The 26,406-nt window shown below is 43.1% G+C and overlaps 1 protein-coding gene across 6 annotated transcripts in view; it reads left to right on the top strand.

The window, feature by feature from the left end:
* CAMK1D (calcium/calmodulin dependent protein kinase ID) overlaps positions 1-26,406 on the top strand; it is a 435,921-nt gene that overhangs the window by 352,430 nt on the left and 57,085 nt on the right. For all 6 annotated transcript variants that reach the window (XM_059184140.1, XM_059184137.1, XM_059184139.1 and 3 more), the window contains one exon: positions 22,808-22,946. In XM_059184140.1, the coding sequence (XP_059040123.1) occupies positions 22,808-22,946 (139 nt within the window). The remainder of the gene's footprint in view (positions 1-22,807; positions 22,947-26,406) is intronic.

The raw sequence follows: 26,406 nt of genomic DNA, 5'->3' as shown, positions 1-26,406 counted from the left end.
GTTTGTTTTGTGGGATTAAGAGTCACTTATGGGGCGCCTGGGTGGCTCAGTGGGTTAAGCCACTGCCTTCGGCTCAGGTCATGATCTCAGGGTCCTGGGATCGAGTCCCGCATCGGGCTCTCTGCTCAGCAGGGAGCCTGCTTCCTCCTCTCTCTCTGCCTGCCTCTCTGCCTACTTGTGATCTCTCTCTCTGTCAAATAAATAAATAAATAAAATCTTTAAAAAAAAAAAAAAAAAAGAGTCACTTATGGTTTGTCTCCCTCCCAATCCCATCTTGTTTCATGATTCTTCTCCTACCCACTTAAGCCCCCATGTTGCAACACCACTTCCTCACATCAGGGAGATCATATGATAGTTGTCTTTCTCTGCTTGACTTATTTCGCTAAGCATGATACGCTCTAGTTCCATCCATGTTGTCGCAAATGGCAAGATTTCATTTCTTTTGATGGCTGCGTAGTATTCCATTGTAGCCATATTTTAAGAACTTTTGTCCTTTAGCCTTTGTACTAGAGTTGATTAACACCCCAGCACATTACAGTATTAGAGTACTCTGAATTTGACTATATTTTGCCTTTACCAGTGTGTTTTGTATTTTCATTTGTTTCCATATTAAAATTAGAATCCTTTCATTTCAGCTTGAAAATTACCTTTAAGCCTTTCTTGCAGGGTAACTCTAAATGGTGATTAACTTCCTCAGGCTTTTTTGTTTGAGGAAATTTTTATTTTTATTATTATTATGTTCAATTAGCCAGTATATAGTACGTCATTAGTTTTTGATGTAGTGCTCAACGATTCATTAGTTGCTTGTAACACCCAGTGCTCACCACAACACATACCCTCCTTAATACCCATCACCTGATGGTAAAGTTTTTATCTCACTTTCCTTATTGAAGGACACCTTGGCCGGGTAAAGAGTTCTTGTTTGACTGCTTTTTTTTTGTTCTTTCTCCACTTTGAACCTGTCATTCTACTCTCTCCTGCCTGTAAGATCTTTGCTGAGAAACCCCCTGACAGCCATATGGGAGTTTGCTTCTGTGAGAGGATTTTTTTCCCCTCTTGCTGCTTTTAAAATTCTCACTTTGTCTTTGATTTTAGATAGTTTTATTATAAACGGGGTCTTAGAGACTATCATTTTGGGTTGAAATTTTGGGAAGGCTCATATGCTTCATGAACTTGGATGTCCAAATGCCTCTCTAGATTTGGGAAGGTCTCCAACATTGTTTCTTCAAATAAACTTTCTGCCCCTTTCTTCTTCTCTTCTTTTTGTGGCACTGTGATGATACATATATGTTATTTCTCTTAATGCTGTTCAAAACTTCACAGAGACTTTCTTCATTGTTTTTTGTTCTTTTTTTCTTTTGCTCTCCTCTGACTGGATCATTTTATTTTTTTTTTTTATTTTTATTTTTTTTAAAGATTCCATTTATTTACCTGACAGAGAGAAACCACAAGTACACTGAGAGGCAGGCAGAGAGAGAGAGAAGGAAGCAGGCTCCCCGCCGAGCAGAGAGCCCGATGCGGGACTCGATCCCAGGACCCTGAGATCGTGACCTGAGCCGAAGGCAGCAGCTTAACCCACTGAGCCACCCAGGCGCCCTGACTGGATCATTTTAAATGAACTGCCATCTACTTCACAGATTCTTTCTTCAGCTTGATCCAATCTGCTGTTGATACTTTCTATTGCATTTTTAAATTTCATTCATCATATTCCTTGACTCCAGAATTTGTTTCTTTTTTATGATTTCTGTCTCTTTGTTAAACTTCTCATTTTAGTTGCATATTGTTTTTCTAATTCTGTTGAATTGTCCTTCTATGTTTTCTTATAGCTCACTGAGCTTCCTTAAAACAACTATTTTGAATTCTTCATCAGGCAAATCACAGATCTTCATTTCTTTGGGGTCAGTTACTAGAAATTTATTGTATTCTTGTGCTGGTGTCATCCTTGATTTTTCATATTCCTTAAAGTCTTGCTTTTGCTGTCATCATGTTTGAAGTGAAGTCACATTGTCCGCTCTTCACTGACTGGCTTCAGGAGAGAAGTACCTTCCATTAGCTCTGCTAGGGATTCTGAGGCTTCCTCAGACCTTTCTATGGATACTCTGGCTACACGCTTCTTGAGAAGAAAGTCTTAAGATTATATGCCTTCTCTCAATTCTGCAAAGTCATACCAGGTACTGACAACCTCCTGTTTTCTCCTTTTCTCTCAGGCAGTACTGAAATGCTCGAGTTTGTGTCCTCCATCTCAGTGTCATAGAGCTTGCCCAGTTTTTTTTGCATGTGCTCACTAGCAATCTGCAAGGGCTCACTCTTGCCACCATTTGAGATGTGTATAGGGAAATGGCCACAGGGTGAGGGGGTTCAGGTACACAGAGCATTAGGGGTGCCTGTGGACCAGTTGGGAGGATCTGCAGGTAGGGCATCCAAAGGCTCACTGTGGGCTTCCTGATAAGAGTCGCCAAAGCAATTAGTAGTATCTGTGTGCTTTGGAGGGCATCAAAGAGACCTGGCTACTGGTCTACCAGCATCTTCCTGTCTTCTAGCCTTGCAATGTATCACAGTTTTCTGGAAGGGTGAGAAAGAAGTGGGTCTCTTTGGTGGTGTCCTGTACATCTAGGGAAGTCAGATTTTTACTCCTATGTTTTCATTTCCCCAAGTGGGAGAAATCATGGGTCAAGAAGTTCTTTCTTGGCCCTGAGCTGTGCCACCTTGGAAGAAGAATGACGCAGGTAAAGCTAAACTGTTCCTCTTACCCTCTTCAATGAGTCCAATCTCAGATTCATTTTAGGCTACAGAGGTATGCTGAAACATCTTCTCTGGACTGTTAGACTTTCACAAAGGCATTCTCATGGTGGGCGATTATCAAAATATGTGTTCTTTAGAAAAAGATAATAGAAGATGACTATTTTGCCATTTTGCTCTCACAGATATTTTCAAAATGTAAAAGATTGATAGCAGTTATGAATTGAAATATGGTACTATTTCTGTCAAATGTTTCCTAACTTGTAAAAATATTATGTAATAGCATGTCAGAGAGAGACAAATTCCATACGCTTTCTCTTCTATGTAGAATATAAAAATAATTAATTCATTTTATTTTCTTATTTTTTTAAGTTTTTAAAAAAGATTTTATTTATTTATTTGACAGGCAGAGATCACAAGTAGGCAGAGAGGCAGGCAGAGAGAGAGGGGGAAGCAGGCTCTCTGTGAGCAGAGAGCCCGATGTGGGGCTCGATCCCAGGACCCTGAGATCATGACCTGAGCCAAAGGCAGAGGCTTAAACCCACTGAGCCACCCAGGTGCCCCAATTCATTTTATTTTTAAGAAAATATTTTATTTATTTATTTGAGAGAGAGCACAAGCAGAGGGAGAAGCAGGTTCCCTGCTGAGCAAGGGAGTACAGTGTGGGGCTCAGTCCCAGGACCCTGGGAGCATGACCTGAGCTGAACACAGACACTTAACTGACTGAGCTACCCAGGCACCCCAATTAATTAATTGAACAAAACGAAGCTCATAGATGCAGGGAATAGATTGGTGGTTGCCAGGGGCAGGGGGTGGGAGGTGGAAAATGAGTGAAGGGGATCAAAAGGTACATATAAAATAAAGTAAGATAAATACCAACAATTTTAAAAATAACATGGTAAAGGAATAGTGATGTTTACTATTTTATCCCATCATTTGTGGTTTAATTTTCCTGATTTCTAAATGTGTGCTTCTCTGCCTGTGCCCAAGAAATCCCCTGGTCCCTCCCCTGTTCTCCTTTTGGTCAGATTCCCCAAACGGGTTTGTGCCTTTAGAAAGGTGTGCATGGAGAATGGCCTATGGGGAAATTTACAAGTCAGAGAGGACTTTGTGTTATAAGTGATTCATTCTTGAAAGTACCACATCAAGGGAGAGAGACAAGATCAGAAGTAGGAGTTTGAATCAGAAAGGTGGGCAGGATAGATGAATCAACACAGGTGGGCTAACAGCTTTAGAAGCTAAGAGAATGAACAAGACAGAAATAGGTAAACCAAGGTAGTTCTGCAGCATTTATAAGAATTTGGAAGGCAGTGCCTCCTCTGGAGAGAAATGTTTTCACATAGGACAACACATTCCATAGTACTGGGTACTGAGTTGGATCTAGTATAACAAAATCAATAATTTATATCTCCTTGGTTGAAGACATTTCATATAGTACCAAAATTCATAAAATGGGCCAATGGGAGCTAATGGTAGTAAGATAACCAGAGATTTCAAATAACATTTGGGATTTTTCTCTAAGCAAGGCAATTTCAAATAATTGGTTCCTGGGCTCCCTAAGGAAAGGGGATTTTCCAGATCATCCTTTTGATGTAACAGACAGAATATGTGGAATGCTCTCTAAAATGTTATAGTATCAGTGACTTTAAATAATTTAATCACCAAAATCTTATTATCCTCCTGCCTGTGGGCTTTCTAGCAGAGAGTGCAATTATATTAAATGTAGGAAACAAATGGACTCTAAATTCAAGTGTGGGTACAGACTTACTTGGCATCTCATTGCCTTTCTGAAAGTCTCATTACTCTCAGATTCCTTGTTTTCCTTTCTTCAGGCTTGGCAGAGACTGTATACTCTTAAAGCGATTGCAGACAATCAGGGCAAGAAGAGACCTGAGCTCACTGACTCCATCTACACAGATGGGTAAATGCATCCAGTCCTTAAGAAAGAGCCAGAAAAATGCTGATAAAGATGAGCCAGGGTTCTGATGTAGAATTTATCCAAAGACAAATTTAGTATTGGCTACACAGTCTGTGAAGCATCCGATACAGTGTTCCTGGAGTTTGTAGTCTTTTAGTTTGGGGAATTGGGGTGGTTTTTTTATTCCTTATCATGAAAAACTGTAAACGCTTGCAAACATAGAAAGAATATAGAATGAACCTTAGTCTCAGATCGGGTTCCCTGGAGACAGACTCTGAAGCAGGGGTCTAGGTTCAGGTGGTTTTCTAGGGAGAACTGTTGTGATCAGCATCAGGAGGGAGGAAAGGAAGCAGGCCAGGCCAAGGGGAGATGCTGAGCTGCAAGTCTCAACGAGAGCCTCAGACAGCTCTGGGATCTCTGACTGGGCATGGCCCTTCAAGGTTCTCTCCTTCCTTGAAACAAGTATCCGGTGTTTGTACGTGGGCTCTGCCCAGCGAGGGAGATACCACCTTAGACAAGCAGCATTCTTCCACTAAGGCAAATGCTTTGGAGGGACTCAGCCAAGAGCCTTCCTCGGCCATCAGTCCCTCCTCTAGGGTGGCCTCAAGGGGAGCATTAGGCACTGACCAACAGTCCGTACATTGACCCATCACTCGGCTTCCATATTGTCCGCCTAGAGCCCATCTTCCTTTGTCCACCTTCACGCACTTCTCCCCCTTCCAGCCCCATGGTCTGTTTATTTTTTTGACAACTTACTGAGTTATAATTTATATACTATAAAATTCACTCATCTGAAATGTACAACTCGATGATTTTTCAGTCAATTTCACCACGTTATGTAACCATATCCCCAATCCAGTTTTAGACTCTCTTTATCACTCTTAACAGCTCACACTCCCTTTTCAAAAAATTATTCCTGGTACATTTTGAAGCAAATCACTTCAGTGAAGTTTTAATGCAATTAAGTTCTTAACTGAAAGGATCTATTGATAGAAAAAAGACAGGATTCACAGTTTTTATGAGTGGGAGCCATTTACCTATGATCTAAGGTCACGGCATGTAAGAGCTTCGGAGATATAAGGCATGTTCTTTCCAGAGAGAATGACGCTCACTCCCCTTAAGTGAGTTATTCCCAGAGGTCATCTAAGAATACCACATCTGACAGACGGCTCTGTTCATTATAGTTCTACTCCATTCCTCAAGAGAACTTGTGTCAGAGACAGTGAACTGTTCAAGTATTCGTGTGTTCAAGACAGCAGGCGGTAAGGGAGGACTTTCTAAAAAAGGAAATAGTAGCTCCAATGAGAGACCACCTTTGTGTGGCATCAGAAAGAGGAGAAGTACTAGGTAGGGCAAAGATGGAAAGGAAATAATAAAAGACCAAGGTTGAAAATTCCATGTGTTAAGTGGCCCAGGCCAAAAAAAAAAAAACAAGGTATTTTCCAAGATTTGTGTAAAAGCCTTTGCACATATTTCATCTTGTTGATAAATAAGGGGTCTAGAAAAGCAAAAGGGATGATTTTTAAGATAAGATATAATTCACTACCATAAATTCACCCTTTTAAGGTATAAAATCCAGTGGTTTTTAGTATATTCACTGGATTATGGAAACATCACCACCATATAATTCCAGAAACTTTTCATTGCCCCCAAAATAAACTCTGTACCCATCAGTGGTTACCTCTCCTTCCATCCACCCCACCTTCACTCCAGACTTTGGTAACCACTAATCATTTTTCCATCTCTATAGATTTGCCTATTCTGGACATTTCCTATAAATGGAATCACAATGTGTACCCTTATGTCTCATTTCTTTCCCTCAGCATAATATTTTCAATATGTTTGCAGTGTTGTATACGAGATGTCAGCACTGAATTCCTTTTTATGGCTGGATAATATTCCTGTATGAATATGGATATATCACCTATGGTTAATCCATTCATCAATTAATGGCCACTGGGTTGTTTCCCCTTTTTGGCTATTGTGAGTAATTTTGCAGTGAACTCTGGGGATAAATTTTTATAGGCATAGATAGGTTTAACTCACCTAACAATGAAATTGTTGCTGGGTCCTACTGTAACTCTCTGTCTACATTTTGAAGAACCGCTATCCTGTTTTCCCCAGAGGGGCTGCACCATCTTTCATTCCCACCAGCAATGTGGGAGGATTCCAATATAACCACATTCTCACCACCACTTGTCATTTCTGCTTTCTTGATTTGCTTTGTTCTTTAATGATAGCCATCCCAGTATATGAGAGGGGAAAAGGCACATTTTTAAAGACTCTGGCAGCAAAGAAAGGTGAATGCCAGGAACACAAGCCCTATGCTTAAAGCATAGAGCCCTCACTCACAGTGAGTGAGTTTGGTGGCCATTGGTGCTGAGAGCCCTGTCACTTGAAGGGCTGTGAGGATGTCCATTCTGGCCTCGCTCATTAAACAGAGCCTGCTCTGTTTTATAACAACCAGAATGATCAGAGCTCATGGCTATTTTCAAATAAATGTCTATGTAAGCATACGTGCCAGGTTAAAACACTAGAAACAGAATGTGCTGAAGAGAGTAAGAAACGTAAATAATTCTGGTCACACTGAAGGAAGGGTATCTCTGCCTAAAGTGGTTTTTGTGAGTTTTTTAAGTATTGCTATATATGGGTTTTTGTGTTTTTGTTTGTCCAAATAGAAGGGAGGGTGGTGAAGGAACTTTTTTCTAGAAAACTATGAACCAAGGACAGCAACTTTGTTGAAAGTATGTCCCGGGGCTCCTTTGGCCCTTGGACAGTGTGTTAGGCTGCGTTCGGCCTTGAAGGGTCTTTGTCATCACAGGTACATTTAGTATTTGTCTCGATGCCTACAATTAACTGTAAAAGTTAAAAACAGAAGTTACGTAATCTTAGGTCTATCTGCTTGGGGCGCCAGTACTTTAGAAGAGCTTGCCAGACATCATGGGGGGATTTGGAGCAGTAGAGGAAGTATTTACAGATGTGAATTTTCCGTGTTGAATGCTCCCATTCCATTCCGGAGAACGTTTTGGGGGCAGGGAGTGCAGAGGGGATGGTCTCTGAACAGACAGTCAGCTCCTGAAAACACTTCCTCTTTTCCTGGTCCTTGGTGCCTCTTCCATTCCCCTCTTCTTCATCACCTCTTCCTTTGCTACATTGCTTTTTCTGCTCTCTGGTTTCTCTTCTAGATTAGTGACTAGGGTTGCTAGAAAAGCATCTTTTCAAAGGAGGCAACAGGAGGCAATGCCAGGAGACCCCGCCTTCGAGAACCGTGTGACCATAGGTAAGTCACACTGCAGCCAGGCGCCCCTTTCCTCCTCATCAGCAGAACGACAGGCTTCAGCAGATGGCCTTGCAGGTGCCTGTGCTTTGGAGGCCAGACATTTATTTTTCTGAATACCATGGATGATGCGTTACTTGGGGTTGGGGTTGAGCCAAGGAGTTCTAGAAGCTTCTGAAACCTGGAAGCTGAGAGTGCCTGTATTAGTCATGTATTAGTCAGGGTTCTCCAGAGAAACAGAGCCAATAGGGTGTGTGTACACATGATGTTTTATTTCTTTAAGTATATAGATATAAAACATATATATATATAAAGAGATTTATTGTAAGGCATTGGCTTACAGTTTCAGAGAGGCTGACAAGTACCAAGATCTGCAGGGTGAGTCAGCAAGCTGGAGACCCAGGATTGCTGATGGTATAGTTTTCATCTAAAGACTGATAGGCTCAAGACCCAGAAGGAGCTGATGTTTTGGTTCAAGTTCAAAGGCAAGAGAAAACAGATGGCTCTGCTTCAAGGCACTCAGACAGAAGGAGTTCCCACTCTATCAGCCTTTTTGTTCTATCTGGATCTTCAACTGATTGGACGGGGCCCACCCACAGTGGGGAGAACACTGTGCTTTACTCAGTCTACCTATTCATATGTTAATCTTTCCAAAGGAAAACAAAACAACCCACCCTCACAGACACACACAGAATAGGGCTTCATTTGTTTCTGTCAAATTGAAACACAAAATTAACCATCTCTGCCCCAGTCAGATACACACCAAAGAGAAGGTAAGGAATTATCCTGGTGTCTAGTTTGTCTGGGAGTACTTCACTCTTCACCCCTCACAGCTCATGATATTTAAACTTTTCTAGTTGTTATTTGTTAAAATATATATGTGTGTTTGTATGTGTGTGTGTATATACACACATATATTTCATAATTTATAATTTATAATATATCTATATTATAAATATACAAAATAGATTTAAATATATATTTAAAAATTATTTTATTTGTTAAAAATATATATATATAATTTTATTTGTTAAAACTATAATTTATGATATATTTAGCTTATATTACAAATATACAAAAATATATATAAATATGTATATATTTAAAAATGGTTCAAAAGCAAGCATATGTCATGTGCCTTTCAGAAAAATCTTGAGTGCAGAAGTCCTCTTGTGGCCCTGAGGTAGTGCAGAACCATTCTGTGTTTAGAACATCAGGAAGAAAGCAGGAAAATGATGCATGAAGCTCATGTGGGCCCTGGGCCTTGAGCGCTGGAGACATGCTTGGTGTTGGAAGAGTAACCAGGTGGGCAGTGCTCTGAGTCTCCTTTAGGACAATTTTAAAACCTGAGGAGGGAAAGAGCAGCATTTTTGGCAAGAGCTTCCTTTGGAATCTGAGAAACTACTAAGAACCACTCCAAGCTTCTGATCTGGGGATCGGTGGCAGACCAGAGTGGCTTCCTGTCAGTAAGGTCAGCAGCTACTTACACAGCCCATCAGGAGGGCCTCTCCACGGTGCCATGTCTCAGAACTCCTGCTGGTGAGGGGCATGGCCAAACAAGGCCTAGAATGTTCCTTAGCAGTAACTGATAACAAGCCAAGTGTGAGCTGCAGAGGTTCGGACTCTTTCCATGACTTCTCTTTCTCTGTTGAGTTTGATTGTCACTCAAGAGGCTTTACACTCTTATTTTAGTGATGTGTGTTTACAGAGAGACAGTTTCCTTGTAAAAGTACAAACTAGAGGTCTTACCAGTGGTCCATACCTTGACCAACAGTCTTTGCCCAAAGGTTACCCCTAAGTTTCAGGCATGGCTTTGAGGAGACAGTAATTTAAAGTTATCAGTCAAATTTCAGGATGGTAATTTGGGGTGAGTGGCATGCCTTCTTAATGGACCTTATCAACTGGGACGAAACTTTTGCTGTGATTTTTTATGTGAAGACTCACACTAGACACAAACACAATATGGTTCTATAGGTTGTGACATGTTGTCTTTGAACATGATGCAACGATCACATTCAAGGTCATGTGGCATCTTAGTTCCCTCTGTGCTAAGTGTGGAAGCTCAATGTGTGACTGCCAGAAAGAAAAAAAGAAATCCACCAGTAAGCATGATTTTGCCCAGTTGGGGGGCTAAGACACATAGGAAACATGTTCTAGAAGCTGCTGGCCACATAGTCATGGGAGAGAGGTTTTGTTATAGCCTCAGCCTTGCAGCGGTTTGAGCTGAGTGAAAGAGCAAGAGAGCGGCTGTTTGACCTGGAATGTCTGGCACCTGGTTCTGTTTTATTACCTTCCTCTTAAAAGAGCACATTAATTGAAGAAAACATTTCAGTACACATACAACGTGTATGTGTGCATTTACCAGGGAATGCTTTACAGTACTCAGCCATCAAATATACAAATGACAACTCTGTGGCTTACCATAGAGTTTTTGTTCTGCAGCCTGTTTGGGTCTCTTGTGATCAGCCCTGTCCCATCCATATGGCACAGACTAGGCCAAATCATTGCCAGCCAGTTCCTCCCCTTCTGTCTCCACACACTCCTCTCTAGTGCTCACTAACTCACCCTTTGGCAGATCCTCTGGAATGGGTTTTGGACATCATTTTCTTATTTATTTGTTTTTATCTTTGTTTCTGCATTTTTAAAAAATTTTAATTCCAGTTAGTTGACATACAGTCATATTAGTTTCAGGTGTGCAATATAGGGATTTAGCCCTTCCATACGTCACTGGTGCTCATCACGGCACGTGCACTCCTTCCCCCCATCTCCTGTGTCACCCATGCCCCTGCCCACCTCCTCTCGGTAACCATCAGTTCTCTGTAGTTAAGAGTCTGGTTCTTTGTTTTGTTTTGTTTATTTATCTCCCCTTTCCCCCTTTGCTTTTTTGTTTCTTAAATCCACATACGAGTGAGATCATATGGTATTTGTCTTTCCCTGATGGACATATTTCACTTAGCATTATACTCTAGCTCCACCCACATTGTTGCAAATGGCAAGATTTCGTTCTTCTTTATATCCTAAGAGTATTCCATTATATATGGGTATGCCACATCTTTACCCACTCACCTTTCAATGGACACTTGGGCTTCTTCCGTAACTTGGCTATTATAAATAATTCTGTGATAAACAGAAGGGTGCATGTATCCCTTTGAATTTGTGTTTTTGTATTCTTTGAATAAATATCTAATAGTGCCATTACTGGATCATAGGGTAGTTCTATTTTTAATTTTTTGAGGAGCCCGCCATATTGGTTTCCACAGTGGCTGTGCCAGTTTGTGTTCCCACCAGCAGTGCACAGGGGTTCCTTTTTCTTTACATCCTCACCAACATTTGTTGTTTCTTGTGTTTTTTATTTTAGCCATTCAGACAGGCATAAAATGATATCTCATTGTGGTTCTGATTTGCATTTCCCTGATGATGAGTATGTTGAGCATCTTTTCAGGTATCTGTTGTTGGCATAATTTTTTAGATGAATTGTTATAAATATATGAGGAAGGGGTTCTATTATGTAGACGCTTGTAGATATGACCTTCTATTAAGGGGAAGCCACAAGATCTAGTTTGTCCAGCGTCCCTGAGCAAAGTCAGGACATTCTTCAGAGTGTGGGTGCCTACTCCAGGCAAAAAGTCATGACCTGGAGCAGAATAGGCCATGGGAAGACAAGACTGGTGAGACAGAGGTATAGCCTTCAAACTAGCAGCAGATTTAGGAGGCTGGGAGAGCAGGAATCAATGAATGAATAAGGGAGGGAAAAGATGTGGTGGAGAGCAAGAGAAAATTGGCTCGGCTGCTGGTCCGCTAAATGGAGTAGGCTTCAGCGCCCTTCTGTCTGGCACTCTGGGGCAAATGCTTTGATGATGTGCCTGAATGCCAAAGGATGCCATGCCTAGACAGACCCAGACCCCAATCACTGCATTTCCAATGCAACGGCTGTCTTTATTCAGCAAATATTTAGTTAGTGTTTCCTCTGGGCCCTGCTAGGCCCTGGGTAAAAACAACATAGAGGCTAACATTGCTTCTGCCTGCATGACGTTCACCTTCTGGGATAGGTGGGAGCAGGGTAGGAGGACAAAGCATGACACGGAAGAATATACCAGTGATTAACTCTATCGGCTGAGTGCTGTGTAGAAATACAGGAGTTAAAAGAACATAGTGTGTGTGGGTCGGGAACCTAATCTGGTCTGGGGGTCAGGAAAGGCTTTTCTGAAGTAGTGACATTCAAGCTAAGAGCCCAACAATGAGTAGGAATCAGATTAAGAAGCTATGTGAGGGTTCAACGGGTACATGAGGGGCCTGGAGCCAGGAACCCTGCAGTGGGCAGCTGTGACCATGACCTTTGTTGGCATTAGTGATAGAAAGCAAACTTGGGGAGTCCACAGACTTAATCCACAAAGGCATTGAGCATATTGCAAGGCTGAACAGTAGACAGGCACTTTTTATTTCGTTTCTCTCTTCTGAAAGCATCATTAGATCTTTCTCATGTTACCTAAATGCGTATGCTTTCCCACACATTCCCTGTAAGATTTTTAGTAGAGATTGCCATAGGCTGAGAAACAATAGAACTCATATAAGTACATACAAGGAACTTCATTAAAACTGGACAAACAAAAAAGAATTCAAAGTGCAGTTTTTAGGGTTGTCATAAAGTTGGAGCCTTGGCCAGTTGTCTTCAGAGTCTGACTCTCTGAGCATGCATGGGAGGGCTCACTTGGTCTCTATCAGCTTTGAACATGGTCCCTTACCCAAGATAGACAAAGATGTGCTTGTTGCCCAATGGCAACTCCCTCACATGGGAGTTACAATTTATGGACTGTCTGTATCCAAGCCATATTCCTAGACCTATTCCAGAGCCATCTCCTGCCCCTTCCAGTTGTTATCTGCTCAAGGAATGCAAAGCTGTTCTAATATTAGAAAAATTAGAACACAACAATATGTTGCCAAGTAAAATTTTCCCATTTGGAACTAATTCTGGAAAGCCAGTGTGTAATAATCAAACAGTTCTTTGCAGAACTTTTCCCCAAATCGTATTTAAAACATCCAAGAGTGTCTGTTCACACAAAGCCTGTGCCATGTTTCTATCAGAAGGTCGTTGTGTGGGGCTCTGGAGTGTCAGTTAGTATTTGATTTGAACCTAGAACATCTCAGGAAATACGGCATGCTAGAGTGATAGGCTTCTGACCCTCCCCTTCCAAATCCTCATTATATAAGTTTATGGAAAGATAACTAATTAATGCAGAAGAAGTCACAGTACTAAACTGTGAAATCATGTAAGAAGGCTGAAATTTTCATAAGGCTCCATCCTAATCAAGGACACGGAAATTGCCCCAAATCCCCAGCCTGTCTGTGGGGAGCAGAGAAGCACAGGGGCTCTCCCATCTGGAGAACTAGAGGTCCTGTGCCACCTTCCTCTGTGGCAGCTCTGTTCCTAGAGCCCCCTCACAGATGCCTTGTCTGTGCACTTTCCCGAGATCCTCAGCAGGAGAGGAGAAGGCAATGACCTTTACAGAACAGAGAGGCATGCCAGGAGTCTGTCTAGGGATTTCCCTTGCATTGTCTCATTCTATTCTTAAAGTAAGTGTAATTACCCCTTTTACAGAGGAGAAGAGTGATGCTCAGAGAGCTCAGTCTTGGGGATCCGTCTCTTCTCTGTGTCCTCAGACATCTCCAGTCCCACAGTCCAGAAGCTGTCTCATATGCCAGTGACTCCCAACCCTCTGCCTCCTGCCCTGGCCTTCATCTTGCCCAACACAATGGATATTTCTCTGTCCTCATGGGACTTGACCTCTCACACCCACCTCCTTGGTTTCCATGACACCACACTCTTCTCCTTCACTTCCTACCTCTCGGCCTGGTCCTTTGCTGGCTCTTCTTATCTGGTTGTTGGTGCTCCCAGTGCTCAGATGCCCTTCTCTTATGCAGCAGTACTCTCTCAGTGATTAATCATGTCTAGCTTCTCTACTTTGGGGACCATCCCCATGAGAGGACTTGCTGATTTTAAAGTCTAGCTCTGATCTGGTTCTTGAACTTCAGACTTTTAACCCACAGCTGTTGCTTGACATCTCCATCTAAAAGGCACCTGAGATTTCACGTATCCTCCCCCCCCTTTATTTATTATTTTATAAATTTCTTTTCAGTGTTCAGAATTCATTGTTTATGCACCAAACCCAGTGCTCCATGCAATATGTGCTTTCCTTAATACCCAAGAACACTCTAGGTGTAAGCAATCCACTATGATAGGGCCATGTGGTTATTTACATTAATTAAAGTTAAATGCAAAAGGAAGCTCTTCAGGTGTGCTGGCATTTTTCAATGCACAATAGCCTCCTGTGACTACTGGCTACCATATTGGACATTGTAGATAAAGAGCATTCCATCATTGTAGGAAGTTCTGGTGGTCAGTGCTCCCCTAGCTGTTCTTACCCTTCCAAATCTGTTCTTTCTCCAGGGTCTGCCATTTCAAATAATGGCGTTACCACCTGGTTGTGTCTCAAGCCAAAAATCTGGGAGGCATTCTTGATTCTCCCCATTCCTGAATGCCATGTCAGCCTCATCAGTGAGTCTTGTCTACTGTGTCTCCAAAACATACCCCATGTGTGTCCACTTCTCTCTACTTCCAGTGTTGCCAAGGCTGAGCCGCCCTCATCTCTCACCCAGATGTGGCTGCAGTAGCTCCTCAGTGATCTGCCTGCTGTCACTCTCACCTCTAGAACCTGTTCTCCATGTAGCAGCCAGCATGAACCCGTTCTCCATGTAGCAGCCAGCATGATCATAAAAAAATATAACTTCACCTGTCTCTCACCTGAAAACCTTCTGATAATTTCTTACCAAATGTAGAATAAACACACCCTGTTTGAACATTTGTTTTCATGGTGCCTTAGTCTGTTTGGGCCGCCATTACAAAATACCACAGACAGGTGGGTTATAAACAGTAGAAATTTACGTCTCCCAGTTTATGGAGCCTGGGAGTCTCAGATCAGAACACCAGGAGAGTCAGGTGCTAGTGAGAGCCCTCATGGCCTAATGACCTCCCACAGACCCTGCCCCCCAAAACCATCACATTGAGAATTAGGTTTTCAACCTAAGAATCAAGGGGGGGGTGGGGCACAAATATTCAGTCGGTAACATGTGGCTTCATGTGATCTGAGCCTTCCTCATTCTCTGCCATTTCACCCATTGCCCACCAGACTGTAGTTACTGCTGATCTTCTTTTTGGTCCCCAAATTCTGTAAAACCTTTGCTGTTTTCAGGATCTTAGAACTGGCTCACCCAGACACTCTTCCTCCTGTCATCCAGAGGGAAGGAGGGATACTGGAGCCCACTCAGAAGTGGTTATTCCACTCATCTTTTGGTTCTCTGCACAGTATTTTGGACTCTCTGAATGTTTTACATTTCTTTATTTGTTGATTTCTTTATTTTCTTTCTCTTCCTTTCCCACTGGAATATGATAGCCTTAGATATACTGGGGATTCAAGAGGAATAAGTTATGCTTTGCCCTCTTGGAATACAAAAACCTAAAAATGATTTCTAATTATCTTTTTTTTTTTTTTTTTAATGTGAATAGGTGCTTTGAGTTAGAACAGAAGAGTTATTTTTTCTTGGAAGCTTGAACATGCTAATAATTTCTCAACAAATTTTCTGGTTCTTTCCTTACAAGTAGTACAAAAGTAGAATTTCTTTATCGGGATCTCAGCAAGCAAGTTTCCCATACACAATCAAAATGTCTTTAGTCATTTCTTTATCTGTAGTTTTGGCCATAACTGCACTTTCCCTGGCCCACCTCAAGGGGCAGCTGGCTGGGAATTGAAGGGGTGTAGTCAGAAACTGAGAGGGAAGATGATTCCAAGGAATCCCTGAGGTCCCATGGAAATCAACAGAAGTTGTTGCCTGGATGGGTGGAAGATCTGTGCACACCACAGCGTGGGCCAACATGGATTTGGAGGAATGGGTTTGTTCCTGTGAGCAGATCTGAGGGTGGCAAGAAGGCTCCAGAGCTGAGAATCTAAAAGCAGAGGGCCTCCAGGTTGGCAACAACAGACTTTTGTTGGAAGATAGCGTGCATGCCTCAGAAAGGGCCCTTGTCCCAGGACGCCCTTCACCCCAAACCCACACCCACACACAGTAACTCCCTCAGTAGCATCCCTTTCCAAAGTGGTCACCTTAGATCCCAGGTAGGCTAGAATTTTCTGTCTTCGCAGAGTCATTCATGAGGTGACTTCGTCCTCACCAGGCGCAGTTTGGAGATAAGTCAGCCTATTGTACGTACATTGTTCTTCTTGCCTCCACCCTCTTCTCTGGCCCCCCGCATGCCCTTCTCTTAACTCAGTTCTTTCTCAAGTCTGTCCCACCTTCAAGAATCCTCTTTCTGCAAGGCAGTCAGCATTGTGCCGGACTGGAGGCAGAAGGGAAGTTAAGACCGGTCCTGCAGGCTGCATCCTCTCATCACAGATCCTTCCCCTGTGATATCCTGTGGCCATCCAGCTGGGGTGATGGCATGGCAGGTCCTCGCTGGCTGGGGGTCTGAGTGGTCACCTTGGGCTTCTTTTGAAGCTCTCTAAATACATAACAACACTGAGTGCCAAGGGCTGGGCTTATAGAGAAGGTGCTCTGTTGACATTTCTTTCACTGACCATATTCCCCTGAAGACTATTTAGTTCACTAGAGACTCCTTTCATGACAATCCAAATTACTGGGGTCTGCCTGTCCCCTGGGCTTTTCTCCACTTGACTAAATATCACTCATCCTTTGTGACGGCTCAGACTCTCCTTCTCCTGCCTGGGTCCCTGGGACCCTTCTAGGTGTCTTTCTGGGATTTTCTAAAGCACCTTCATAAACCCCCCCACCCTCCAATATCAGAACTGTCTACACTGCTTACTTGTCTGTGTATCTTAGTCCCCAGCCCAACCCTGCCACAGTGGACAATGTGCCCCTTGGAAACAGAGAAAACTCGTCAGGCTTAATACAGATTATTTGATGATTTGGTGAATAAACAAAGCAAAGAATGCAAATGCAGTAGGAGAAACTGTATTTTCTTCTCCCCCAATAAATCTTGGGGAAAAAACCAAGAAGAAAATATAATTCAAGACCCCCTGTAAAATTACGGGGTATACTTTATATTGGCCAATCTATTTGTTTGCTAGGGAAGCTATAACAAAAACACCACCGACTGGGGGGCTTAAACAACAGAAAGTAATTTTCTCACAGGTCTGGAGGCTGAAAGTCTGAGTTCAGGGTATTGGCTAATTTGGTTTTTCCTGAGGCCCATGTCCTTAGCTTTATAGGAGGCTGCCTTCTCACCATGTGTTCCCGCAGTCTTGTCTCTGGGTGCTTACATGCTGGTCTCTCTCTCTCTTTCTCTCTTCTATGGACACCTGTCATATTGGATCCATCTGACCTTATTTAACCACAGTTATCTCCTTAAAGACCACACATCCAATACGGTCACATTCTGAGATGTGCAGGAGGGTAAGGACCTCCATATCTGAAATCGGTGGGCGGAATACCAGTTGGTCCGTAACACCCCGGCATCAAGAAGGCCAAACAGCCAGAGTCATAGTATAAAGAAACACCAGGAGTTACACTGACCCGGTGCATGGGGGTGGAGAACCCTGCGTTTGTGTTTTGGAATTTTATGAACAGATTGAGCCAGAAAGATATTGTGAAGCTGAATTCTAAGAAAAAAGATATTTTTATTAATAAAATGGGATTTGTCGAAGGAGGAAATATTGAGGCTAGAGGTGGCAAGGAATAAACCCCTAATCTTCCCAGAGCCGGTGAGAGGGTCCCCCCAGGAGCAGTCTGCCTGGGTGCCGAAGCCAGGGAGAGCTGTGAGGATTAAGAGCTCAGGCTGGGAGCTGGGCGGCTGTTCTCTGTAGGAGGGACAGCCCAGACACCGCTGAGTCGGGACTTCATCGAAAAAAGAACTGGGAAGATAGGCCCTTTCTTTCTCCAGGCTGGGTGAAAAAATACACCCTCTGTCCCCTGGGGCTGGGGTCTCACAGCTGAAAAATGGTTCACTTTCAGCCTCTCAATCACATCCTGCCTATTTCAAGAGGGCCTTCCTCCTAGGACTACATGTGAATGGGGGAGATGGTTCTGGAAAAACCCATTTAGAACCAGTATTGCTGTGGGGCACATAAAGGCCACCTTGCTCCGTAACCATGTCCCCTGCTCTTTCCATGGTCACTTCTCACTGTCTAGTTGGGTGACAGCGGTCTTCGTCAATTTCGAGACATACACTGCTTTTTTATTATCTCGGCGTTACTGCTAGTGTTTCTCAGACTGCTCCCTAAAATTAACAGTGCACCCCTATAATGTTTGGCTTTTGAGGGAAAGAAAAATTTTCCTTGACCCTCATTGGGTCCCTGGCTAGCTCTGAAGATGAAACCCACAAAGACAGAGTAGCGGGAGGAAAACATGCACATGTTAATGAAGCTTGGAGGTTACTTAGGTTCCTTCCCCAGAGAACTAAAACCAGGGGGCAGTGATCAGAGCTGGAAATTTTATACCTTTAAACAATAAATTTGTGAAGAATTGACAGTGCAGAGGCATTTGAGCAGGGAATCTAGAGAGTTAAAAGGTTAGTTGAATGAGGTTTGTGTGCATATTTCCTGGTACAGCCTGGGCTGATAGAGTCTGTCTCCAGTAAAAGGAACTTTTTTTTTTTTTTCTTGCTTTTAGACAAAAGTGGGGGAATTTCTTCCCCCTGTATTTACTGCTTCTTAATTGCTTGCAGCTCAAAATAAATTTTATGTCAAGGAGGCATATTCTGGGGGTACATGTTCTGGTTTCCTGCAGCCTTTTCATACTTTATTATACCTAACTTCTAGAGAAGCAAGTTTTTGGAGCCCATTTGTCAGCAGTAGCACAAGTACTGTATTTTAATGAATATGTGGATATTGTTATAAGATTTAAAAAACATTTTAAATTATAATTAGCAGTGACTTTTAAAACAGGGGATAACATCTAAGAAAACCACATGGAGAAGTGCAAATGCACCTAAAGAATGACTTGGTCTCCCCAATACTAAGAGTGGGTGCATGGTACGCCGACTTGGTTATGTTGCAGTATGCCAGGGCTATCCGAACTGACCATGTACTTGATCCAGCAACACTGAAATTATGTTTCTTGACAATGATTTTTGAATTTGAAGAGATTTGCACTACTTAAAATTTTACAAGTAAACTGATATTTTGTTGAGATTTCATAAGTGCATATTTGAAATTCACATGCGGGGAGATGGCAGTGTGATATAATAGACAAGAAAGGTCAGAGACTGAGCAAACCCAATTCAGGGAAAGACAGGTTGTTCTAAAGTAATGGCAAAGTTTAAATTAAGAAGAATAGAGAATTTTTGAATGATGTCTGTCCTATCCCTTAATCTTTAATAACCAGTTTCTTCCTTTATTTTTTTAAGTAAGATTTAATTTAATTTATTTATCTGAGAGTAGGGGAGGGGCAGAGGGAGAGGGAATTTAAAGCAGACTCCGCCCTGAACCATGGCCATGAGATCACCACCTGAGCTGAAACTAAGAACAAGATGCTTATTCCAGGGTGCCTGGGTGGCTCAGTGCGTTAAGCTGCTGCCTTCGGCTCAGGTCATGATCTCAGGGTCCTGGGATCGAGTCCCGCATCGGGCTCTCTGCTCAGCAGGGAGCCTGCTTCCCTCTCTCTCTCTCTCTCTCTGCCTGCCTCTCCATCTACTTGTGATTTCTCTCTGTCAAATAAATAAATAAAATCTTTAAAAAAAAAAAAAGATGCTTATTCCATTGAGCCACCCAAAAAGGAAGCCCAACTGCCGTTTCTTTCTACATCTACACCCCGCCCCCCACAGTGCACCTCTCTCCCACAGCCACCACTATTTAATTTTATTTGCTGATCTGTCATGATTGCTCTTCTCCTCTTCCCCAGTCACCTGACCTCCCCTGCCCCAACCCTCCTAACTCCATTCTGATGTTTGGCATGTTCTCATTGGGAGCTCCATTTCTAACGTGGAGTATAAACCATGCACAGGGGACACGTGCTGTAGGAGGATATTGACTGAAGAAAGCAGCCAGTCACCCGACCTACTCATGATCTGCAGGCCTGAAAACAAGACACACCCCTCACGAGGATTCTAAAGTTATTTCCCCCATCAGTCATTCTGGGATTCTGGTTGTTCACAAATGGTTTTCAAAAGAAGTGGGTATCTTAGCTCAGGCTGCCATAACAGGCTGCCATAACAAAATACCAGAAACAGGACAGCCATTTATTTCTCACAGATCTGAAGTCTGGCATATCCAAAATTAAGGTGCCAACTGATTTGGTTCCTTTTAAGGACTCTTCCCGACTTATGGTTGGCCTTCTCCTTGCTGTGTCCTCACATGGCAGAGAAGGAGAGAGAGGAAGGGAGAGGAAAGGAGACAGCTGGTCTGGACTCTGTGTTATAAAGACACTAATTCCACCATGTGGACCCTGACCTCACCTCAACCTAAATTTCTGCCCGTGGCCCCATCTCCAAATGCCATCACACTGGGAGTTAGGGCTGCAGCATCAGTATGGGAGGGGGCATAAACAGTGTTTAGTACATAACAGTAGCCATTTGAAATGTATGCTTAAGGAGATTTTTGAAAAGTATACAGTGATTTGCCAATTTTAAAGCATTTTTGTGAGTATCATTACATTCTTTTTATTGGCAAGTTTTTTTGACTTCTCCCCTGGGCTTTGGTTTCTAAGGAAACCAAATACTTTCTGAGCACTGTTCAGAAGAAGAAAGCCCTGGTGCAATTTGAAATTTCAGAAATTAAATATCAAATGTGCAGAGTACGGAGACCATGGGAGGACATGCTACGGTTACAATTACACTTTGACCCACTACTTCAATTCTTACTGCATTGCTCTCCCAACAGAGGGCAAATATTGGGCTCAGTACATCTATTCATGCTTGATGCATCACAGAGGAGAAGGGAGGACTCTGAGAGAAGGGGAAGCAGGAGAGATCAGTTTTGAAAGAGGGAGAGAATCTGGCAAAGGTGGGTGGTAGAGTACTCAGGGTGGGAGATGGGGGTGGTGGGAAGGGTGAGCATTCCTGCCTGGGCTCTTCCAGTAGCCCACAGAGCAGAGGATGGGAGGGGCAGGCAGACCAGCGATAGGAAAGCTCAGGGAGCCCTTAGAAGGGGTGACGTGATTAGAATGTGAGGGGGTGGTAGAGGAGAAGGAGGAGCACAATCAAAGCAGACCTTTCCTCCTTCAGAGCTAATGCTTCCAGGACCGGTACCAGCTGAGCATGGTATCTGGACCCTAATGGGCACCCAGTGAATCTTCAATGAATGCTTGAAGAGATGACCAACTGAGTGACTTAGGATTTTGATTTACTTAGGGATGGACCATTTAGACAACCTGATCATCAAAAGATAGTTTCTCGCTGATGTTTCCATTTCTTTCCACTGTCTGAATTGCTTATTTAACCCCAGCATCTTTCCTTTTCTTATCTTGATTGCTCAGTTTGCTTTGGAAACGAGACAGTATCCAAGCACAACATCGCTTAGAATGACTCTCAGTAATGGGAGACACCTGAACACCTAGGCCTTTTAGAGCCACAGTTGGTTTTCTTTATTGGTTTTTCACAAAAGGAAGGTTTTGGTGGATGAGATATTGCATGTTAATTGCCATGACTTGCAGACAATGAATCTGAGCTGTGTGTGTGTGTGTGTGTGTGTGTGTGCACACGCATGTGTGTTACTGCAAGGGCATGTAACTATATCTATCTTTTATTATATCTATTAAAGCTGTAAAGTTGTTTGGAAACTCTTTTATGATTTTAGTATTCCAAATAAATCACCTTTTACACAAGAGAATAGTGTTAATCTATCCCCAAATCAAGTTTCCAAGATGGCTTAATTATTTGAAAGCACGACTGCTTTTCTTCAAGAAGTATATATTCTACAAATTTGAAGGCTAGGGTGTTGAATTGTTCCTCATAAAACGTGTGCAGTTCTCTGTTACTTTGTTAATTTGTTAAACTCAAAGCACAGCAAATACTGGAGCTGAAAGGGGCTCTAAGGTTGTCCACAAGGGCTTTTTGACCTTTGCCAACCTAGGCCAAAAACACAATAACAAACATAATAAACACAAAGGAAACATTTAGTGCAGCATGAAATTCAAAACAAGTTAAAAGTAAATATTGTCACCAAAAATCAGTGTTAAACAAGGTAGTGGGGTGTCATTCTTCTTTCTTTTTTTGGAAATCACTATTGGCTTTCAGGTTCTGATACCTCTGAGGGCATGCCCCTACCTTCTGGATATGATCGCCTAGATAAACCCCTTATTTTATAGATAAAAAGACTGAGGTCCAAAGATCCAAAGAATGCCCTTGCTTTGACCCTGTTAGGAGCAGAACTTGGTCAAGAACCCAAACATCCTGTTAGCTACGCATGGCTTTGCCCACAATACTGACCCCCATTCTCCCTACTGTCCAGACTTTTAAGGATACTTTCTTATGTAAAGGAGGCATCCCATCCATCATCTCCCAGTATCTGATGATGCCAGTATTCTGGAAAGTTGTTCTGACGTAAGTTGTTGTAGCAGGATGGAAGAAATGACCAGAAGAGACTTCTCAAGCCTGGCTAGTCCTTGAGTCCTGGTTTATTTGTATTCCCTTTATTTCATTCCAGATACTTATACCGTCATGACATAGAAACACTTTCCTGGGATAGCTTCTGGGAAACAGATGGGGCAAAACTTAAATCTGAAAATGAGTTTATTTTGGAAATAAAATTTGGTTCTTTTGTCATATTGAAATCTCTTATTGATGGCTTTCCCTGAACAATTTCACAGTTCTCCTCAAATTTCCTATTTGTTGTTTTTCTTTTTCTTTTTCTTTTTTTTTTTTTAAACAGTGTATCTGGTGGAGAGCTGTTTGATCGGATAGTGGAGAAAGGATTTTACACAGAGAAGGATGCCAGCACTCTGATCCGCCAGGTGTTGGATGCTGTCTACTATCTCCATAGAATGGGCATTGTCCACAGGGACCTCAAGGTAAGGCTGTCACTTATCAACATCCTCCGGCCTCTCTCCCACCCACAGTGTACCTGTCCAAGAGGACCGGCTCCAGAAAATGGATGAGGTTACCTTGATGGCGATATGCTTGGCTGAGTAGTGAACATTTGTGTACCGTTAGTTGTCAGGGCCTTTGGGCCCCCCAAAAAGATGATGAAGATCAATGAAACTGACCATCATTTGGGAGATTTTATAGCCACCGTGCAGCCAAAGGGCCCCAGGAAGGTGGGTTGTATCCTGCTTCAAGCCTACCTGAAAGGTAATTTTGTTCAGGACATATGGGCCATGAAAATCCTTCTCCCAGTGCAGTTCTCAACAGTCTCCCCCCATTTTGGACCCCATTTCAGCACAGCATCCTGAGTAAAAGAATGGGAGTGAATACCTAGAGGGCATGACAGAAGAAGAGAAATGAAAGGTTATCCATAAAGACGGGTTGAGCAACCTGTAAACACAGCCTTCCCCTGTGTCCTATAGGGTACCGTCTTATGTTTTCTTGGTGAAGGGTTGGCATACTGACCCTTCACCCAATAGCACTGGAGGTTGGGCACCTTGGCATTGCATCCCTCCCCTGGCAGCATAGATCCCGAAGGGTAGATATCAAACATAAGCCATCCAGGGTAGATAACGAACATATTGATTAGAGGAACATCAAAAAGCAAGGAAGGCTATTGTGAGGCTTCATTCTATAGTGGCCACGGGTCCTGGCCCCAGAGCCCACTGCACCAGTCAAGATAGAAACTCCACTCCAGCCCACATATGTGCCACTCACCGCATAAAAAAAGGGATGATATTGCACTGAAGCCACGCTCTGCATGACTTTGTGAAATCTAAACCAATTTAAAGAACAAAACAGAAACCTTGTTTAAAACAGAATTTCAATGTTTGCCCATTAGCTAGTACTGGATGTGAATAAATGGTATAACTCTTCTTTTCATAAGGTCTCACTGTCAAGTTTGCCCCTCTTCTTCTCCGTGTATTTCCCAGCAACTAGGGTAGTGGCTCCCAGATGTTAGCATACATCAGGATTGTCTGGCCCCACCCCAGAGGCTCTGATTCTGTGGGTCTGCCATGGGGCCTGGGAACTGGCATTTCTAAGGGGTTTACAAATGAGCCTGATGTTACCCTGGGAATATTCTAGGGGAACTGCTGGACAAGGGAATTTGGGAATGTTGATGGAGTCCTTACAGCCTTTGACTTTTGCAGGCTCCTTGACAACTGAAATGGGCTGTGAGCACAATTGGTTAATCCTTAGGACCTAGTGGCCCTTTAGACAGCTAAGCCCACTTGGCTCCCCACCTGACTGGCCTCCTGCCTGACCAAAACCCCCCCTATAGCCAACTGGGGGCCTCCATTAGGATTACCCCTGAACCTGTCTTCTCTCCCACTTTCCTTTTCCCCTCTCCCATCAAGAAAAATCCCCACCATCTTTACCAAGTCAGGAGATGCTTGTGGACAAGTAGTGATCTAGGCTGTGAATGACCAGTTGCTTGAACCCATGATTGACCCAGATGTATCCCCTAGAGAAAGAATGGGTAAGGAAGGATATTTGGCTCCATGGCAATCTCTTGCCTAGATGCAGCCCTGTTGAGGAGCCTGAGGTCCCTGGCTTCCCACTCCTGGCTTAGCCATTCAGCTGCAGAAGTACTAGGACAGGAAGATTAAAAATCAGAAACTTAAAAAAAGTCCTCGCTGCCCCATGATCAGCTCCATACTGTTCATCATGAACCATGTGCAACTTTTGATGAGATTATTTCACCTCATTTTTTAAGCATTACTCGTATTTTGATTATTGATCGGCCTTTTTTTTTCAAATTTCTTTTCAGCGTAACAGAATTCATTGTTTATGCACCACACCCAGTGCTCCATGCAATACGTGCCCTCCATAATACCTACCACCTGGCGCCCCCAACCTCCCACCCCCCACCCCTTCAAAACCCTCAGATTGTTTTTCAGAGTCCATAGCCTCTCATGGTTTATCTCTCCTTCCAATTTCCCTCAACTCCCTTCTCCTCTCCATCTCCCCATGTCCTCCATGTTATTTGTTATGCTCCTCAAATAAGTGAAACCATATGATAATTGACTCTCTTGAGAGAGACTTATTTCACTCAGCATAATCTCTTCCAGTCCCGTCCATGTTGATACAAAAGTTGGGTGTTCATCCTTTCTGTTGATCGGCCTTTTTTATTCTCCCTCCAAACTCCTTGAAAGCATCCTCAAGTATGCATTTAATTGTCTCCTAATCCCATGCTTCATCCGCAGAATTAATGTCACTGTGAATGTTAGTGCCATTCCTTCTTGGGCTGTGATTTTTGGATGAAGGATTGTATTTTTTTCCTTTTGGGTTCTGTTAAAAAAATTATTCCAACCCTTGTTAAACTAAAGAAGACTTCACTTGAGGCTACTGTAAGAATATCACAGTAGGGGAGAGAATTGGGTTCAACCCCAAGTTCATCAAGGGCATGTGGGGATTTAGAGCCTTTGAGCAGGATGAAGGTCGTGGATGGGAAATTGCTAAGAGGGGGTACTGAAGATGAGGGAACTCTTGCTAAAGGCTGGCCAAGAACCCATTAGACATTGACAGACTCTCTTCCTTGACCAAACTTGAGTTCAGCCCCTTCTGAGTCTTCTTTCTGACCAGGCTCCAGCCTTTGCTCTGTTATGAGTCCATTGGCTCTGCCATGTAGTCCAGGCTGAGCAAAAATCCCACTGAGTCACTTTGGTGAACATCCCCCACCCTTGCACCTGATCTGATTCTTCATCCTCCACCCTCCCTATCTGCCCACCCTGGCCTGCCTTCGGGAGGGATCCCCCCACCCTTGTTATCCCCTCTTAGTGATTTTCCATCCACTGACCATCCCCCTGCTCCTGGGTATAAATGTCCACTTGTCCTTGTTGTATTAGGACTTGAGTCCACTCTTTGTCTCCGACTGTAGAACCCCATTGCAGTGGTCCTCCCGAATAGTTTTCCTTACTGTCTTTACCAAGTGTCTAAAGACATTTTTTTTAAATAACATTCAAGGTAGGAGGTAAAGAACTTGGCCAGATATCAAGGGTGAGGGAATTCTCTCTATGCTGACTCAGCAGGATTCTTGCTAAGACTGGACTTTGCAGGTCCGGCAAAACCGGAAGGACACAGAAGGCCAAGGTCAAGACCTTGTCAAGAAGAGGGCTCAGAGGAGGCCAACTACAGTTTGGTCAAGGAGGGGGTCTTGAGCAGTTCTCAGAATTTCCCCAGAGCCGTGGTTGTGTATCAGAATCCACCCATGGATTCTAACCTCCAGAGGCCCGGGCCCATCTCAAATCCACTGAAGAAGATATGGAGACGTTTGGGGCTGTCACAGGCGATTCTGCTCAACAGGCAGGCCAAGAAAAGAGGCTGAGTCACTCTTGGAGAGAATAGCTCCTCAAATTTAATACTCAGGAACCAAAGAGTCACCAC

This window comes from Mustela lutreola, chromosome 8 (genome assembly GCF_030435805.1).
Source record: "Mustela lutreola isolate mMusLut2 chromosome 8, mMusLut2.pri, whole genome shotgun sequence".
Taxonomy (NCBI): domain Eukaryota; kingdom Metazoa; phylum Chordata; class Mammalia; order Carnivora; family Mustelidae; genus Mustela; species Mustela lutreola.
This window is presented reverse-complemented; position numbering and strand designations above follow the sequence as displayed.